Source organism: Myotis brandtii, unplaced genomic scaffold (assembly GCF_000412655.1).
Source record: "Myotis brandtii unplaced genomic scaffold, ASM41265v1 scaffold270, whole genome shotgun sequence".
Taxonomy (NCBI): Eukaryota; Metazoa; Chordata; class Mammalia; order Chiroptera; family Vespertilionidae; genus Myotis; species Myotis brandtii.
This window is the reverse complement of record NW_005360273.1, coordinates 595,818-615,396: the sequence shown is the minus strand read 5'-3', so window position 1 is coordinate 615,396 and position 19,579 is coordinate 595,818. Positions and strand designations below refer to the sequence as shown.

The following is a 19,579-nucleotide window of genomic DNA, read 5'->3' as shown; positions in this document are numbered from 1 at the left end:
ATGCGCGCGCAGCAGCGGGCAGCGGTGCATCCTGGGAACAGGAGTTCAGAGGCGGCCTCTGACCCGGAACTGCACTCCGACTTCCCTTTTTCACTAGCACTACGCCCCGCAGGATTCTGGGAAATGTATTCCCCCCCCCCGCTTTTTTTTTCTCGCGGAGCCCAATTACGCAACGTCGGGTCAGCTTCCTCCTTTCTTCCCGCCCCCCGGCTCTCTTCAGCAGGCCGCGTGGCCACTGTCCGCGAGGTGGCGCCACATGGTGCTTATTAACCCACGCCCCTCCCTAAAAAGCAGGGCAAGCTTACCATCAAAGCTTCGGGAGGCCATGGCTAGTCCTCTTTGGCGGCTCCTAGACACCGAGCCGCTAGAGGGCATCGATCCCGGCAGGGCCGGATGGCAAGCGCCGCGGTGACTGGTGCCCGGAAGGGGGCGGGGTGGCCCGCAGGCGCTTTGGCAGAGGAACTGCGGAGAAGGCAGGGGGCCGTTGCGTCATCAGTCTGCGCCACCCGACGCCTGAGACCCGGGGTGGGAGTGGGAAGTAAGGGGTGGGGCGTCCGTCGCCTTCTGATGAATTACTGCCTAAGGTCCGAGGGGAATCGTGTCCCTGGAGGCTGGTACCTGGGCCCTGAGCTCCTGGACTGACTGGCAGGTAAGTTGCCTGCCACGCGGACCGGTGATTCAGCCTGAGGGTGCGAAGGTGTGTGTGTGCACTGGGACACACAGCTTCCTTTTTTAAGGAGGAAACAGACCGTAGGACACGTATGGACAGACACTACGGCACAGCACACGAATCCAACTGTGACAGACTCACCTATTTGAAAGCTATTTAGATGCCGCGCGTGGGAGTGAGTGTGTGCATGTGTGAGTGTGTTGGGGTGGGGAACGGTGAGCCACCAGGAATTTCAGGAGCCCGGCTCATGGTCCAGGACGAAGATTGTGTTTTAAAAAGGAAGCTCGGAGGAGTTGTGAGTGTAACCTTTGTTTTGTGCTCTAAGGTAACGTTGCAGAAAAGGTGACCTTAACATTTATATTTTTTTAAATGGAAAAAACTGTCGTAACAGACGTTTTTAAACACGATTCTTATAAAGCACGTCTCACTCTGCCACCTGGAGAGAACCGCTTGTTTCCAGATGTGACCCTGGCCTCTGAGCCGAGTCTACGGATGACGTCATGTTGGATGGCCCTCCAGAAATAACTTGTTCAAGTCTTAGTTGAAAACAAAGCGTTGCTGGTGCCGTTCACCCTGCAATTCCCACAGTAGTAGGCCTTTTCCGACTGTCAGTAAGGCGTTTGAGGTTGATTTTTTTTTTTTAGTCTCTGAGATATTTCATGTAAATCACTTTAAGGTTGCAGGCGTGTGCCGTACTGTACTTTGCCCTAGGTACACAGTATCATCGCATTGTTCTCTACCCTGTGGAAAGTGCAGGTGTTTTGTGCATGAACTCCCAGGATCCTGAGTTTAGATGGGTTTTTCAGACCCGCTGGGATCCCGCTAGGATTTATTTTGTAGACTCAGGTCATCAGAGCGCAGGGCGGGAGAGTTGTCTCAAGGCACAGTGTTTGGACACCTTGGAAAGCTCCTGCTGACGCTCAACATTTCAGGTAAAATTGAACTGTGTAGGCCTTTTCAGGAGTGTCCTTTGTAAAGTGTCGTTGGCCACATTTCAGAGTTTTAAAGGAGCACTAAACAAACAAACAAACAAATCTTAACGTTCAACCAGATTTTACCACCCAATACATTTTCATCTTCCTGGTGCATTCGTTTTCTTACACATTAACATGGCTGATAGGTGTCACCTTGGGAGAAATCAGGTTAGACAGTTACATACCATAACTTTGGAGTCGCTGTCACTGCTGTTTCTTGCAAGAATTAGGAATTATTAGGCCAGAAGGAAAGGAGTGGAATAGCATGATGAAGTGGAGGAAAGTTTAAAACACAGAAATGCATACTTTAAGGCACTACGAAAGTCGAAAGCCCTTCCCTTTATGGAGGCATTAATGATTTAGACAGGCAGTTCTAGACTTAATCTAAACAAACATTGTGTGCAAACAGTTGTCCGAAAAGAGGTCGGAAGAAATTTAATGCATGTCGAGACAGAACTGAGCAGGCTCTTGGAAAAACAACAGCAACGACAACAAAAACAGCATCCAGCAGGCCATTTCAAAGTGGAACCAATCCTTTGGGCTTTTGTTTTAGGGAATGCAAAATCACTGTGACCGTTTGCTGGTGTCAGATACGCCACCCCTGCTTCAGCTTTGTTGTGCGGGACTCAGAGTGAAATTTTTTTATAAAGCTCACATGACTCTTATCTCTGTTCAATATGCTGCAACTGTGTACCTGCAGTCTTTTATATCTGTTTTATAACATGTTGGAATATCATCTCTTTACATTTTTGTCTCCCACACCGAATGTGAACTCTTTGAGATCATCATTCGTTATTGTCTACTCTTTTAGTTGGCATCTTTGTTTTTTAGCTACAGAAAATCAAATCAAAGGATCACAAGGCAGTAAGAGGGATATACTGGTTCTCATCCGCAGTTGGGAGTTACCCTTGATAATGGTTTAGAAGAGAAACTGAGTTTGATTCCTCATTATGAGCATGGTATTTAAGGGCATGGACTCTAGAACCAGACTGAATTTACATCGTACCTTTGCCACTTAACCAGCTTTGTCACTTGGGCAAGTTACATTACCTTTCTTTGTTTTAGTAGAAGCTCTACAAATGTTGTTGCATTGCTATTTACTTCAGTAGCTCTTGTTGTACTATGAGTTACTCAAGAGCAGACATCAAGTACTACCTTCATACCATCTCCCCTGCCACAACTTCTAGCATGTAGTAGTAGTTCTTCACAGTATGCTTAGATTCTCTCTACCTCCCAGTGAGCAAATCAAATATTATCATCCTTGTCCTGGCCATGTGGCTCAGTTGGAACGTCATCCCGTACCCCGAAAAGGTTGCCAGTTCGATTCCCAATCAGGGTACATACCTATGTTGCAGGTTCGATTCCTGGTTGGGGCACTCATGGGAGACAACCAGTCAATGTTTTTCTCCCACATTGATGTTTCTCTCTCCCTCACTCTCTCTCAAAATCATAAAAAACATATCCTCAGGTGAGAATTTAAAAAAATTATCTTTTCTGTTTGAGAAATGCATACTGAGGCTTAGCAATAGATTATTTAATGCAACTAAGGAGTAGTACATCTGAAATAAAAATTCAGGTGTGTTGACTACTAATTTATCGCAAATGTGGCATTAAGTTTCATCTCTCATATCAACTCCGGTCGGTTAGTCGTTTACTGCAGCACTGTGTAGAGAATTTTGAAGCTACATTTGAACTTTGCAAGTAAGAATATACTATTTAATAAGCAATCACTGCAAAGCATAGGGTAGCATTGAGGTAGTACCACTTCTCTCTCTTCTTCCCCCCATGTGGAAAATGTTGCAGGATATATTTTCCCCCCTAATAATACTATATATTTTTTTCTTGTAATTTAGGAGATTGAATTAGTTCTCAATAATGGGAAGAACCTACATTGTAGAAGAGACTATTGGCCAGTATCTCTCAAACCTCAATCTCCAAGGAAAGTCTTTTGTCTCAGGTCTTCTAATAGGACAGGTATGTATCTTTTACTGCGTATTTATTGACAGAACAAATTACCTGTTTATTTAAAGTTGAACCATGCTACTTAACAATAAACTCAAGGTTAGGGGATGGAGGGATGGAATGTAGAAGTAAATTTAAAATGGGTTTTTGAGGAAAAATGTGGAGCAGTAAGACAAACCTAGTCCAGGTGTGCTCAAGTCAGAACACATTCCCATTTGACAATGTAAAAATAATTTATAATGTGGAAACTTCAAAATTAGAATTTTTACTGATCACATTATCTGTATGTTTGTGTGTGTTTCCAAAGTGTTTTGTACTTCCTTCTATCTTTATTAATTCTTGGTGGTTCAGTTCGTTATAGAAGTAGCTTTTGACAGTTTTATTCCCATTGTAATTTGTCTTATCTCGTCTTATAGCAACAGTCATCATATATTTTGTAATAGTACTTATCATATTGATTTTTTTTTAATTCCGTGGAGAGGGAGTGGAAGAGGTGGGAGAAATTTGAAAATTATACACATTCTATTTCCCCCATAAAGTTAAGCCTTAAAAGTCAACACAAAATGGAATAGAGATTTGGACAGTTCCTTGAAAAAGCATAAGCACCAAAGACTGTGTTGCTAAGCAAGGAGGACTCATTAGCAATACAAAGCAACAGCAACAACAACAAACGAGAGTTACATAGACAAACTGCCTGTGTCCATCTAACCACTGTCGAGGGGAAAGTGCACTGTGGCCCAAGGGCTTGAGTTTGAGGCCTTTTAGCAAATGAAGCTCTATTGTCCAGAGCTCTAGTTCTGGGTATTTTATCATGATGCCTAGGCTTAGAGTATTCAAACTACAGAACGAACTTTCCTTGTTCTGATGCTATCCATATTCCCATGACTCCCCCGGTCACACCTTCATGGTCACAAACCTGATTCTTAACTTGTAATCAGAGGGCAGACCCTGCACTGTTCACCCAGTAGTCCCATCCGGAGAGGCTCATTAGATGGCCAGCCTGCCTCTCTTGGCAACAATCTGAACTTCGTTTTTATTCCAGGTACTCAGTATTTAATATAGGGTTCCTTTTGCTAGGAACTTTTTATTTAAGGTTCTTTACTTCCCATTATTATTATTGTTTTTACTTCAAGGGAAGAAGAGTTTTAGAGAAAGATGGGTTCAATGAAACAAAAGTTCAGTGAGAAATACCCTCTTCCAAACTTTCCTTAGTGCACACAGACGGTTTCTCACAAATGCGTCTCCCGATTTAGGATGTTCCTTCTGGTGTTGCTTCATGCTGCCTTTTCATTCCTTCCGCTCTTCTACATGTTCCTTCTTCCTCTTTATGCCAGGGTTCATCATTTTTCTCTCCTTCCCCTCAAGCTTATCTGTTTCCTACTTCTAGGGTCATTTTCTTTTCAAAGTCATAGATTTTATGAGAAGGAAAAGCTTTCTTAATCAGCACCTACCTTTTCCTGTATACATTTGAATGTAACTCTCTGGAAATAACTTTTATAGAAATAAGTTCTCTGTCTTTCTTTTCTAGTCCAAGATGACACTAATGATGGGAATTTCAGGTCATGTCTGAGGATGACAACATACTAACTTGTATTATCAGCCTTATTTTCATTCTTTCTTTATAGGAACCTTCCACTGTAATAACACTAGGCTATTAAATGTCCCTAAATTTATATTTGGGTTTCCCAGCTTTGATTACCATTTAACTGCTATTAAAACTGAGAAACATAAATTTGATATCACTTCACTTATGTGTCCCCTTGTTCTTCTGTGGACACATATATGCAGGTTTCTCACTATTGTTTGTTTGTTTGTTTTTCTTTCTGTTTTTTTAGTTTCTGTTGATATACAGTATTTGTCATTTCAATGAAAGTAAGGTGCACAAGGTCATTTGTTGCTTTATTTCATTGAATCACCAATATGTTCAAATTATATAGGAAATAATACTATATTATTTGACCAAGCATATTTGTTTTCCTTTGATTTAAATGCAGTTCACTTACTCATCCAGTAAGTCATTTTTAGTGACCACTATGTGATTCACATTTGGATGTCCAAATAAATAAGAGGCTGATATTAAATATATTAAAAGATGACATGTGAGGGAAGTGTTATAAGCATATTTATGAAAATTGATTTCTGTATAGATTCCATTATAGCATAGACATTAACAACTTAAGCTGTTATAAATATTACTTTTTTTGTATGTCATAAGAGCTTTACATTCCCCAGTCAGATATCACTCTAATAAGTTTTTCTAATTTGTTTTTAAGTGTTCTTCCCAAAAGGATTATGTGATTCTTGCCACTAGAACACCACCGAAAGAGGAAAACAATGAGAACCTCAAACATCCCAAAGATAAGGTGGATAATTTGGATGAAGAATGGGCCACAGAACATGCTAACCAGGTCACCATAGTTTTCTCCTTATATAGTTAAGTTTGTGTTTATTGACTGACACAATAAAAGCACTTTATCTTCAGTGAACACAGAAAGACTTGCTAGGATTTTTAACCAGTATTATTTTAGAGTAAAGAAAAATTACAAAATACATAAATACTCAATTATATCAATAAATAGGTTTTAAAAACAGGTAAACCTAGATAATAGGAAACAATGGATTTTCAAGTCAGACACCCTCTGATCAAATTCCAGGTTCTAGTATTCTGCTAAATATAGGGATACAGTGATAATTGAGAATTATTTCTTCCCTTAAGGACCTCCCAGAGGCTCCCCCAAAATATAAGAAAAAGTCAGCTCTCAGCCTGAGTAAAGGTATAGAGTTAGAAAACCTAGGCATATGTATGGAGAACAGTGAGAAGTTTTGACTGGCATTTTGATATTTCAGAGTAAGTAGTGTCAAATGAAGGATATCCGATTATCCAGATTTTAGTCTGAAATAGCAGTCTAAGGAAAAATTGATACTTGATTTAGCTGATAGCGGAAGCCATTGAAAAACATCTTATAAGATATTTCAGTCTCTGATTTCATGAGAAAGGGGTTGGTTTATTTTTGTAGCTAATGGGTTTCATTATTTAGTGGTTTTACTTATACGGTTATTTTAGAGTTAAATTCAGGATACTCTAGGAAGATTGTGTTCATAATGACACCCCATTGTGTTGGTTATCATCCATTTCTCAGTATTTTAACCCGTTTCTCAAAGCTCCTACCTCAATGCTGTTCATATAGTTGATACTCAGTAGGGATTTGCTGATTTAATATTTAGTTTCTCAGACACAAAGGATTGCATATAATGCCAAATGTTTATGTTAGCTAATACTATATTTCTATTTTAGGTATCCAGAATGCTACCTGGGGGACTTTTAGTTCTTGGAGTATTTATTATTACAACATTAGAAATGGGAAATGATTTTCAAAATACCCTGCGCAGAGTAAGTATGAAATATAAAAATTCTTAATATGATCAAGTTACATCTTATTTTAATGGATGCTCTTTGTATATATGTATACCTTTGTATACATATTTGAATTTCTGTCTCATAATTCTTTATACTGAGACTAGAGGCCTGATGCACAAAATTCATGCAAGAGTAGGCCTTCCTTCCCCTGGCTGCCGGCACCGGCTTTCCTCTGCCACCTGGGACCCGGGCTTCCCTCTGGCTGCCAGCAGGCACCCGGGACCCGTGTCCCGGCTTCCTCCGGAAGGTCGTCTGGAAGGACATCCCATCCGGAAGGACTTCTGGTCTAATTAGCATATTACGCTTTTATTATTATAGATTATGTTGACATAGCTTTCCCACCCAATTGCTTGGTATCTCGTGTGTAATGCCAATATTTATATTTTTAATCAAAGCTACAGATGTTAAAATAGTCTACATTTAAAGGTTTTTTACTTTTATGAAACAAGTTATAATGATTTAACTGTTTTTGTCATACAATAGCAATATTCTGCTAGACCTTTCATTTAGTTCCAAGTGATTGCTGTAATGTGAAATTAATAGGCTTTGTGATTCTTCTGTTCAATTCTCTCAGTATCCTGAGAGTAAAACATAAAATCATCACAATAATAAGATATTTATTCTTTATTCCTGGTCTGAGTATTATGAATTCCCTGTTTTTCGTTTTATTCCCACATCAGTGAATTGGGTATTAAAGTCTACATGTAAATATGAAGGTTCACAAGCTGTTTCCCCTGACAACCTAAACTAAACTATACAGCCAGCTTTCATCTCTTTAAAAAGTTATTTTCCACCCTGGTCAGTTTGGCTCAGTGGATAGAGCATCGGCCTGTGGACTGAAGGGTCCTGGGCTCAATTCGGACAAGGGCACATGCCAGGCTTGATCCCCAGCGGGGGTGTGTAGGAGGCAGCCAATCAATCATTCTCTCTCATCATGGATGTTTCCGTCTCTCTCTCCCTCTTCCTTCCTCTCTGAAATCAATAAAAATATATTTTTAAATAAATAAAAAGTTATTTCCTCCACCAAGAGAGAAGCAGACCTCATAATCTTAAAGAGTGCAAAAACCCACAGAAAATCCCCCAAACTTTTTCTAGTAAAAAAGTGTGCAACTAAGAATTCTAGATGCTACAGATTCCTACAGTTTTATAACCTTAACTATCGAATGTCCACTGTCAAACTTTTGATATTTGTACCTAAGGGAGTAAGGGAAGACAATGGAGATTTTTCCCTCCCCTGGGAAGTTATTCAACCTTCTGCTATATTTCCCATCTTCTACATATATATATAAAAGGCTAGTATGCATAGTGTCCCCATGGGAGTTTGACCGCGAGACCAGGAGTTCTATCGCTTGCTATGACGTGTGCTGACCTCCAGGGGGTGGTGCGGAACGAGGGAAGGCCCTGGCCGGCAGCTGGGGAAGGGAGGCCCTGGCCGGTAGTTGGAAGGCCTTGATCGCCAGCCAGGCCTAGGGCCCTTCCCATGCACGAATTTCATGCACTGGGCCTCTAGTTTTTAATAAATGTATATTACAGTTGGTCTTAATGGCATTTTGGAATATGATCTAAACCTTTATGTATTAATAACATAAAGGTTGTGCATCCTTTTGTGGTTGGTGCTGGATTGAATGGGGGTGAATGTGGACTCAGTGCTAGAGAAATATAGTCAGATCTTCTTTCCTGTTGCTTTTATATCTCTGTTCGTAAGAAGCATATGAAACTTTAGAAATGCTGTATTTCAGAAATTATTGAGTTTGAATTATCTAACTTTGTTTCCATTGGCCAGCATTGAGGAACACTATAAGAAAGAACATTATAAAACTTGCCAGTGTCTTTCATAAGATCATTGTTAAGAACTTTGTTCGTTATATAACATTATATTGTCTTTGAAGAAATTTCTTTTGATATCGTTATGAAGAAACTTGTGCCTCTTCTGATCAATTGTTTTCAGCTTTATGGACCATGTGAAGTAGGTAACAAATTAGGTTTCTTTGTGAACATTATTGTTAGAAAGCTTAGAGCCAAATTTATAACTCCTCTCCATATATCAAGTATGCCCTTCCATAATTCTTATTTCTGGTATAAATATATGTCACTATTTCTAATTTTTTTCACTTTTATTTTGCTACTATATTGTATGTGTCCTTATATATTGCCTTAAATCTTTTGTTACATTTAAATAAGAAATGCCAAATGGGTGACATGCTCCATTTTTATAGTTTAAAAATTACTTGTCCTTTCTCACTCTTATTATAATAAAGCCTTTATTCTATATTTCACTTAAATGTTTGCCCAAAATTAATTTTTATGTCCAGTTGATTCTTAATGGTGATGGATTATATTTTTCTATTTAAAAAACCAATTGTATAAATGGAACTCAAATGGTTAGTAATCAGTTTCACTCTTTCTTTTGAAGAAAAGACAATTTAATTATAGAATCATGAAATTTTAAATAGATGGGATCTTAGGGACATTATAATTGTATGTTTTTCTGCATTCACTTTTCTTCTTTCACTTTGCATTCAATTGGTGTGTATTTTCCTCTATTTCAGCTAGTATTTGCTGTGGAAAAATCTATGAATAAAAAGAGACTGTGGAATTTCACAGAGGAGGAAGTCTCAGATCGAGTGACACTTCATATTTGCTCTTCTACAAAAAAGTATCTTTTATTTAGGTGCTCATGTTTTAAATGTATATAATACCAAAATAATGTTCCTATAAGTTTTCCCTCCAAACATTTATTTAAATCATTATTTAAAAAATAAGCTTAGTTTTTAAGTTTTTCTGTAAATAATACTTAGCACAATAACAACTACTACTACTACTACTACTACCACTACTACTACTAACATAGTCATGCTTTAAGGTTGCAAAGAGTTTGACAGAGGTGTCAAGGACTAGGGAATGAGAACTGTTTACCAGCACAATAGGTCCCCTATAGAGAGGTAGATACCCCAGCTGACAGCTTAGGCAAAGTAATGCTTTATTATGTTAAATTTTTACCTCCAATTGCTATTGGTAAAATGTTCAATTCAAAGCACAGGTGCACTGAACTGGACAGTTAGGATATCTAAGAAATTTTTAGGACTTTAGCCAAGATCAAATGGCACTAAAAGCCCGTTATAGGGACCCCTTTCCTATACGTCTTGCCAGGGCAACAATGCCTCCCAAGCGACAGCCTTAGGAAGAGACTGAAGCAATGCAAGGGCCCAGTGAATCAGGATTTGGAAAACACAAAATTCAAACAGTGATCGCTCCTGCAGAAGCTGGGCTTTAAACTCCTTTGTATATTTAACTAGAAAGTTTCATGTACAGGCCCCTTGACCCAATAAAGATTCTCAGGCTTGGCTCCATCCAAAACAGCACACGTATTTGTTATACAGGGTGGGTATTTGAGCAAGTACTTTCTATTTATTATGATTAGCAGGCTTTATAAGCCATAAGAAATAGTTTAAAGCACCACAACTATAGTCAGAGCTATATATATATATATTTGTATAATTACATACATATGTGTATATATCTTTAAGTGTGTAAAATGGTATAATTTTGTAAAAACTGTTGGATGCTTATAGTTATTTTATTTTTTGATGATATATTTTCTTTTGATTATCAAGAATTATTTTTTGGGTCATTTTTATCCTTAATTAGTAAAGAATACTTTGTCGAACATATGATATCCATGATCCAAAGGTAAGAAAAATTGCTCTTTAAAGATTTTTCTGTGTTGCAAACTATTTTTAAAACAAAATTCAATTCTTTATTTAGTTTTAAAAAATTTCAATGCTGTTCCCTCCTATTGATGTCCACAACCACCTATAGTTTTTTATTTTGAAATATTTCATTACAGACAAGGAAAATTTATGTGTTTTTTTTTTTTTAGTTGTTAACATATGTTTATTAAACTCCCCCTGCCTTGTTTATGTGTTTAGTATTATATTTGAGAGGCTAGCAGTAAAAGTATGTGGGCTTTGGGTAGCTATAGTGCCTAGTAAGCAAGCTATTTGCACTCAGCAGAATCCGAACTAACATTTACTAAGGTGTTTAAAAGCAATGTGAAAAAGTAACTTTTTAGAATTCTGTTAGAGTGGATGGGACAGAATGGAGAACATCTGGCACCTGAAAGCCACTCAGTGGTTATTTGCTTCATATCAGAAGCTTCAGAATTAACATTGTTGAAGCTATAGATGAGAGCTAGAGGACCAAAGGACTCCTCAGAATTCTAAACATGGACCATCTGGTCTTTTCCAGCCAACCGCTGAAGGAGGGAGTCACCAAGTTCAGTATTCTGAAGATTACTAAAATGAAATGCATGCTTTGTTTTTATTTAGTTGTAACCTATTGCCCTTTGATGAAAGAATTTGGCTAAATGTCTTAGCTATCAGGTTGTTCAAGTTATTAGGTTTTACATATGATGACCTAAAGCACATATTTTATGTTTTTACCCCTCTCTCACTAAAGAGTTCAGCAAAACCAGCAGATTGGAAGTATCAAAATGGACTATCAACTTCATGGCTTTCTTTAGAGTGTACAGTTCATATTAATATTCACATCCCACTGTCTACTACTTCTGTCAGCTATCCTCTGGAGAAAAATACAAAGGTATCAGGGTTAAATGAATTTTCTGTAGTGATTGCTGAATAGATAATTTGCTTTTATTTTGGTTGTCTACTGTTCATTTTATAATCCTCAAAAATTGCATCCTAATTGTAATGATATTGTTAGAGGTAACTAATTTATTACCCCAGATTACAAATTTAGAGGGGGGACAATGTCGTAATACTAACATATTTAGCATAATAGGTGCTCCATAAATATTTGTTAATTAACATAATTATGTACATTGTAAAATATAGTTATGTAAGAAGGTATACTGTTTGGTCTTTTTGCTTTTGCATGATCTTTAGTTTTGTTTTCTCTTTTTTAGTCCTTTTTAAGAATTTTTGTATGATTCTTTCGTTTATATCTCATTTCTCTTCTGTTGAAGGAGGCAAATACTGCTTTATATATTTGAGGCTTTTTCTCTTCTCACATTTTAAAAAGATAATGGGAATTATTGAACTTATTTAACTATGGTCATGTAGTTATTCAACCTTCTAAGTCAGTGATGTAAATGGTAGTTTGAGATAAAGATTAGAAAAACTATTATTAAATACTAGAAGCCTGGTGCAAAAATTCGTGCATGGGTGGGGGGTCCCTCCGGGTGGCCTGTGGGGATTGGGCCAAAACCCACAGTCCAAAGCTGCCTGCAGCTCACTCCCGCTCATCCTGGCCCCACTGCACCAGCGGCGGGCTCGCGCCCAATCAGTCCTGATCTGGAGAGGCTCGCGCCGCCACAGCAGCGTTTGCCAGCCATGAGTCCTGTGTTGGGCGCCCTCCTGAGGAGAGTGGCCTGCAGGATCAGGCTGAAACTGGCTCTCCGACATCCCGCAAGGGGTCCCAGATTGTGAGAGGGCGCAGGCCAGGACGAGGGACCCCACCAGTGCACGATCGGGGCGAGGGAGGGATCGCAGGAGGGCTCCAGGGCATGTCTAGCCCATCTCGCTCAGTCCCGATAGGCCGGACCCCAGCAGCAAGCTAACCTAACAGTTGGAGTGTCTGCCCCCTGGTGGTCGGTGCACGTCATAGCGACTGGTCGACTGTCTGCCCCTTGGTGGTCAGTGCACATCATAGCGAGCAGTTTAGTGCCTTAGCATATCATTAGCATATTATGCTTTGATTGGTTTAACAGTCGACTGGTCACCAGACGACTGGACACCTCGCATATTAGGCTTTTATTACATAGGATGAGTAAGGTGCAAAAAACTGCTACATAGAGATTTTCACTACGCCAGTGAATTAGGTGGAAAAAGTTGATTGTGGGGAGTTTGAGATGGATATTTGAAAGATATCCCTGTTGTGTTTCTTATAAGAATGGACTTGCACGCTGGGCGAAGCAAATAGAAAATGGTGTTTATTTGATTAATGGACAAGTTAAAGCTGAGGATTGTGACCTACTAGAAGGACAGGTGAGTTCAGAGAAAATCATCTTACTTATGAAATTATTTGCATTAAGGAAAAACAAAAGATGACGTATCCTTAGTTCTATAGTCCTTTCCTTCATGAAAACAGTTTTCACCTACTTCTTATTTCTAAGGCCTTTTGAAGTAAAGGGCAGACGTTTTTCTCATAAAATTATGAGATTATTTTGGAAATAATCAGAATCCTGCCCTAATGACAGTTTGAAGACTAACTTTTGCCATTTTAAAGAAGGGTCTTTATGGGCTCCTAAAATAGCTTTGATCTGAAGAGAAACTTTGGTGATCTCTCCTTTCAGAGCAAGGGTTAGCGAACTTTGCAGAAATAACCAAATGGTACATATTTTGGACTTTGAGGGCCGTTTGGTCTCTGTTGCAGTTACTCAGTTCTGATGTGGCATGAAAGCAGCCACAAACAATACATAAATGAATGATCTTAGTGTGTTCCAGTAAAACTTTATTTATATAGCCTGGTGGTAGTTTGGATTTGACCTATAGACCATAGTTTGCTAGTCCTTGCTTTAAGCAGCGGTTCTCAACCTGTGGGTCACGAACAATGAAAATACATCCTGCATATCAGATATTTACATTACGATTCATAACAGTAGCAAAATTACAGTTATGAAGTAGCAACGAAAATAATTTTATGGTTGGGGGTCACCACAACATGAGGAACTGTATTAAAGGGTCGCAGCATTAGGAAGGTTGAGAACCACTGCAGAGAAATAAAAGTAGGGAATTAATGTTTTGTTTTGTTTTTTCTCAACATACATTGATTGCTATAGAATATACAAAGTAACATATCTATAGAAATAGCTAAAATAAAATAAATAATAATACGTTTTCCCTCTAAGTTACTTAGTATGTGTAGGATAGTTCCTAAATTGTCTTTTATGTTTCATTTTGATCTCAGTAATCAAGTTTTAACTTTTTATTTCCTAGAAAAAACCTAGAGGAAATGCTCAAGCAAGTAGTTGTTCTTTTGATGTCAGAGTGTTAACGCAGTTGGTAAATATTTTAAAATCCTTCTTATCTAAAGTACATTATTTCTAAGAATAACCTTAATGAAGTTGTTTCTGTTTTTATGTTTATAATTAGAGAGTCAAAGCATTTTAGAGTTGTAAGAGACTGTAAAAAATGTCCAGTTCTAGGAAAGTTATTCACAAGAAACATTATTTTAATAAAACCTATTTGAGTCTTTTGGCCCAAAACTATTAAAAATTTAACATAAAGTATTTGACTATACTCAAATGCTCAACAAATGACATATAGCTTATATAAGGAGAAATATGAAGGCCTTTTAATAATTTATGGAGAAAATTTTCAAACACTTGGTTCAGTCTAAACTCTAAAATGTCTTCTCACTTTACGAAATGGTTCCTATAATGTTTAAATATTTCTTGTAGTTATTAATGTAGTTTATATAGTTAATATAATGTCGGCTATTAGAACTTAAAGTGATTTTTGTCTTTCAGCTTCTGAATTCAGACCACAGATCCACAGCCACCGTCCAGATCTGCAGCGGCTCTGTAAACCTTAAGGGCGCTGTGAAGTGCAGAGCTTACATTCATAGCAATAAACCCAAGGTTAAGGATGCTGTGCAGGTACAGAAGGAGTAATAACTGGTACATGGAAAGCAGAAGCGTGTTAGCATGACTATTCAAAAATCCTAAGATTTTATTTTTTCAGTATCAGCTTTCATTATTATTAATTTAACTTTGACTAATAAAGGCCCAGTCGGTTAGGCAATACAATTATACCATGTAATTGATCACAAGATTTTCATATGTAGAATGTCTATTTTATGTCTTTTTTAAAGTGATGATTATACAAATTCATTACGTGTTCCACGGTGTGACTTATTAGTACATTGGAAATCATTTTCTCTAAGGGAAATTGAACTTTTTATTTTTTAAAAAAAATTTTTATTTATTTATTTTAAAATATATTTTATTGATTTTTTTACAGAGAGGAAGGGAGAGGGATAGAGAGTTAGAAACATCGATGAGAGAGAAAGATCAATCAGCTGCCTCCTGCACACCCCTTACTGGGGATGTGCCCGCAACCATGGTACATGCCCTTGACCGGAATCGAACCTGGGACCCTTCAGTCCGAGGCCGATGCTCTATCCACTGAGCCAAGCCAGTCAGGGCTTGAACTTTTTAAATAATAGGAAAAGTATTTATTGGGAGAATGATTAGGTAGTATTCTATAATCTCTGTAATTCAGAAATTTTAAAAAGGACGACTAGCACTTTTTTTATAGTTATACATTTCCTAGTTCGGAATAGTAGCATTATTTGTTTAGATGCAAAATTGCATTTATTTTTTTTTTTTTTTAAATATATTTTATTGATTTTTTACAGAGAGGAAGGGAGAGAGAGAGAGTTAGAAACATCGATGAGAGAGAAACACCGACCAACTGCCTCCTGCACATCTCCCACTGGGGATGTGCCCGAAACCCAGGTACATGCCCTTGACCGGAATCGAACCTGGGACCTTTCAGTCCGCAGGCCGATGCTCTATCCACTGAGCCAAACCGGTTTTGGCAAAACTGCATTTATTTATTTGGTTTTATTTATTCTTTATATGAGGCAGGCAAATTTGCTTTTAAACTATTAATGTTAATTAGGATGTTAAGTGGACATTTAAAAAGGAATGATGTATGTTATTTTAGTGGATGTGATTATATAGGGAGACCAGTTATGTGAGGATTTCTTAGTAATAAAATAATACAAATCTAAAGTAACAGTTTTATTTCTTATTGTAATTTGTTTTGTCTTGTTTTTCCATAGGCAGTGAAGAGAGATATATTGAATACAGTTGCCGATCGTTGTGAAATACTATTTGAGGATCTGCTTTTGAATGAAATTTCAGAAAAAAAAGTTATGAGTATAAAATTAAGTACTTTTTTGGGGCATGTTTTCACTAGATAGGATGTCAAGATGTAATAGATATGTCATTTTTCATATTTATATCTATCTTTCATGATATGTCATCTTTTTTTATTGAGTGAAAAATTTTCAGTTGCACAAAAAATAGTTTGTGAACACCTTATAATAGGAAATCTATCAATATTTAAAACAATTTCTAGAAAGATTTAAAAAAAAATTATGCATGAATTTCTGCCAGACTAGAAAAATGTGCTAACATTTTAAAGCTAATTTTAAAAATTAATATAAGGTTTTAAAAATAATTCATTCATAATCAAAACATTTATTAATGTTGAATATTTATATAATAGATTATTTAATAGGTATTAATTTGTGGTCTATATGCAATTGACATAGTATTCTTACCAAGTTTTTTGTGTACTAGTTTATATACTTCTTATCGATTACTCTAACAGACTTTAATTAGATTTAAAAGGTTTGGGCCATGGTGTCATAACCTATTTATTATAATTATTATATCTATTGTGAAACAAACAATTTCTACCATTTTTGTAATTTGTATTAAAAATATTTATTTTATTCAAAAAGAAAATTAGAATATTGAGTATGCTTTTTAGAGCTTACATATTCATCTTCACCTTGCTACCATTCAAATGTGAGTAGATTAGCAATTCACAGTTGAATATACACATAATTGAAACATATATATTAGCTTGTTAAGGGAATATTTTTATATTTATAGAAGAAAGCATAGCTCCTCTACAAAATTAACTTCTTTTAGTAAATAGTATATTAGGTTTGGTAGGCTAATCATAATCTTTTTTATATTGCTAGTATGATAGATTCCTGGAATTGCCAGATTTCACATTTGTCCTTGCGGTACTTCACAAATAACCCTGAAGTTCTGTCCACTGATAGTGAAATGTATAGTTTTGCTGAGACATGAATTTGATTCTTACGTGCAGCAATTGGGTTGAGATATTTGTGTGAAACTTGGTCACTTAGCCACCTAGTCAGCCTACCAACCTCATCTCCTTAAAGGCTTTGTTTTTGCTACTTGACTTTGGGGATGGTATAGCTCTGGTGGTGTTAAATACTCACTTTCTGAGCAACAGTATGATTACAGATGAACTGTGAACTTTGAGATTTTCAGGGATGTGAACATACATCCGTCATTAATGCCAAAGATCTATCTAATCACACATATTATTTAATTACTCTGTTCTATTTAAAAATGCTTCATAAAAATGGTATTATATGACTGTCCTGGTATCATTTTGTGAGTGAGTGAGTGTTGAAAATTTTGCTGATGTCCAATCAGTATAATTAATTGCTTCAAAGAGCAGTTGCAGTAGTTATAAATTAATTTTTTAAAAATAAAAAACATTTTTCACTGTAATTGAGTAACCTTTAAGGCTATGTGAAGAGAATAGGCATTGTAGTTTGATGGAAAGAGCAGAGACTAAATGTCTTGGTTTCCTTGTCTATTTTGCCACTGGTTAAGTGACTTTGGGCAAATGATTCAGCCTATCTAAACATCCATTATCTTATATAAAAAACAGAGTATAGTAGCTACTTTTTGAGCCTGTGAGATTAAACAAGATGATGTTTTTAAAGTTGTTAAGTCAAGCCCTCAGTAAATAGTAGTTGCTATTATGTTAGAGGTAATGAAGGAAGAGAATTAATTGATGATACTTGTCTTAAAATTTCTTAACTTTAATTTTTGGAAAGTGTAGCATTATATTTCCAAAAGAAACCCAAGTGTAAATATATATTTTTAAAACTTTAGTAACAGGATACTTATTCCACTAACATGTAAGTTGATCTTAGGATATCAATATAGAAGACTAAATTGCAAGTATAATAATATAAACAAATGTAAAAGTGAAGTTGAATATATATACACCAAGTTGTTAGATCTTAGATTTAGTACTCATTTTACGTAGTTTATGTTTCTCCTATGCTCGTAAGATTTTGTAGATTTGTAGAATGGTAAAATGTAGAATATATGCTATAAAATATTTTTGCATGCATCAGGAAGTCTGCAAAGGGCATATTAACTTTAAATTCCTTATTTTAAACCAAATATAGTCTTTAGATTCTGGCTCTCCAGATGAAAGAACCTAATACTTCAATGACTATAAAAAAAATTATATATATATATATTCCAGTCATTCTTTTTACTTATTAGGGTCTTCCCCTTAGAAAGTATTTCAGACCATCTTCATTATTCTGTATCAGCCTCCATTCAATCCTGTGCAACTTACTCTCAGAAGATGACCCACTCCTTATGAAAATGAGGCCATCAATTTTGAAACCTCTTACTTTCTTCCATTTCTACACCATATCCATTCATATCACTTGTCCTCTCAGACATGTGCAATCCTTTTTGCCTGTGGTCATGGTTTCAGCCTTCATGCAAATGGCTACTTATCAGCTTAGATAGCACCTATTTTACAAAAATTGCTCTAATACTTCAGTATGAATTGGGACTCTATTAATCAGCAGAAACCCAATTCTTATCATATTGGCTTAAATTTAAATGTTTTTTCTGTTTTGAACTTTTTGAAATAATGGTGAACTAGATACTCTGCTGTGGGACTATTCCTAAAGGACTACTTTTTAGAATGCTATTTAAGATGTGTCTTTTTACAAAGGTTCCCCTCCCATTTTTAGCCTCAGACCAATTAGAAAACTTGGTTTTATTTAGATATTAAATGGCTAAATTAACTTTTTAATTTGAAATTATAAGAGCCTTTTCTTTTTTAATGAGTAATTAAAATTCATCATAACCAATTCTTTTAACATTTAATTTTATAGCATATTTATCCCTTTTTTAGGCAGAACTAGAATGAGTGCAGTTTGCATGCCAATTATACATACATTATAGCTATTTTTGAAAGTTTTGAACTTAACCTATTTCAAGAAACTGGACCCAAATAAAATAATAGATTTCTAACCATCTGTGTGGACAGTTCACGTGCTGCAGAACAAATTGTAGTAATATAATTTTACAGATAGGTGGCAGTCTGGTCAAAGAGTAAAACTTTTCCTGTTCTCATATGAAAAGCAGATAATAAGTATAATATGGCAGGAACACATCATTTAAGTCATTGCATTTCCCCTGACAGACATTCTTTGTCTTCAGTTTGTAGTTATATAGAACTACCACTAGTTTCTTGGCAAGAAAAAAGGTTACTATAAAAGTGAGCCCTGCTTTTCTAGTTGGCCTGTACAGTGGTAGATTTAAAAATCATATCCATTCTTTACACAAAATCTTGATCTTTGTTGATAGTTCACTAGAATCATGGTGTAGAACCAGTTGTGTTTGTGTGGACCAGTGATGATGTTAGAAATTGGGGGGAATATATTTTACTCTGTGAGTATTCAAAGAAGAGTGAAACATAGTTCTTCATTATTTATTTAGATCTAGATTATTTTTTCAAAAAATTACTTAGCACTATTTATGACAATATGTTGCACTAATTGTTGTCCCAGGAATATTACTTCTATTTTATAGCATTTAGTATGTCTATTTATTAGATATTCATTAAGCATTTGTTCTGTTCAAGGCAATGTGATAGATACAAGTCAATGACCAGATTCCTTCCCTCAAGAAGCATATAACCTGATTTGAAAAATAGAATA

General features: G+C 36.4%; 1 protein-coding gene across 4 annotated transcripts in view; it reads left to right on the top strand.

Moving 5' to 3' along the window:
* Positions 1–206: 206 nt before the first annotated feature.
* LOC102262180 (chromosome unknown open reading frame, human C1orf27) overlaps positions 207–19,579 on the top strand; it is a 42,952-nt gene continuing 23,579 nt past the window's right edge. For 3 of the 4 annotated variants that reach the window (XR_001362549.1, XR_001362548.1, XM_014541449.1), the window contains exons 1-11: positions 208–649; positions 3,498–3,618; positions 5,880–6,014; positions 6,902–6,997; positions 9,574–9,680; positions 10,678–10,714; positions 11,483–11,623; positions 12,934–13,029; positions 13,981–14,046; positions 14,514–14,642; positions 15,833–15,923. Coding sequence is in view for 2 of the 4 variants with exons in the window: in XM_014541449.1 (XP_014396935.1) it covers positions 3,520–3,618; positions 5,880–6,014; positions 6,902–6,997; positions 9,574–9,680; positions 10,678–10,714; positions 11,483–11,623; positions 12,934–13,029; positions 13,981–14,046; positions 14,514–14,642; positions 15,833–15,923 (997 nt within the window). In the remaining 2 variants the exon portion in view is untranslated. Of the gene's footprint in view, positions 650–1,476; positions 1,603–3,497; positions 3,619–5,879; positions 6,015–6,901; positions 6,998–9,573; positions 9,681–10,677; positions 10,715–11,482; positions 11,624–12,933; positions 13,030–13,980; positions 14,047–14,513; positions 14,643–15,832; positions 15,924–19,579 lie in introns of all 4 variants that reach the window. The other variant, XM_014541450.1, reaches the window with a different exon arrangement.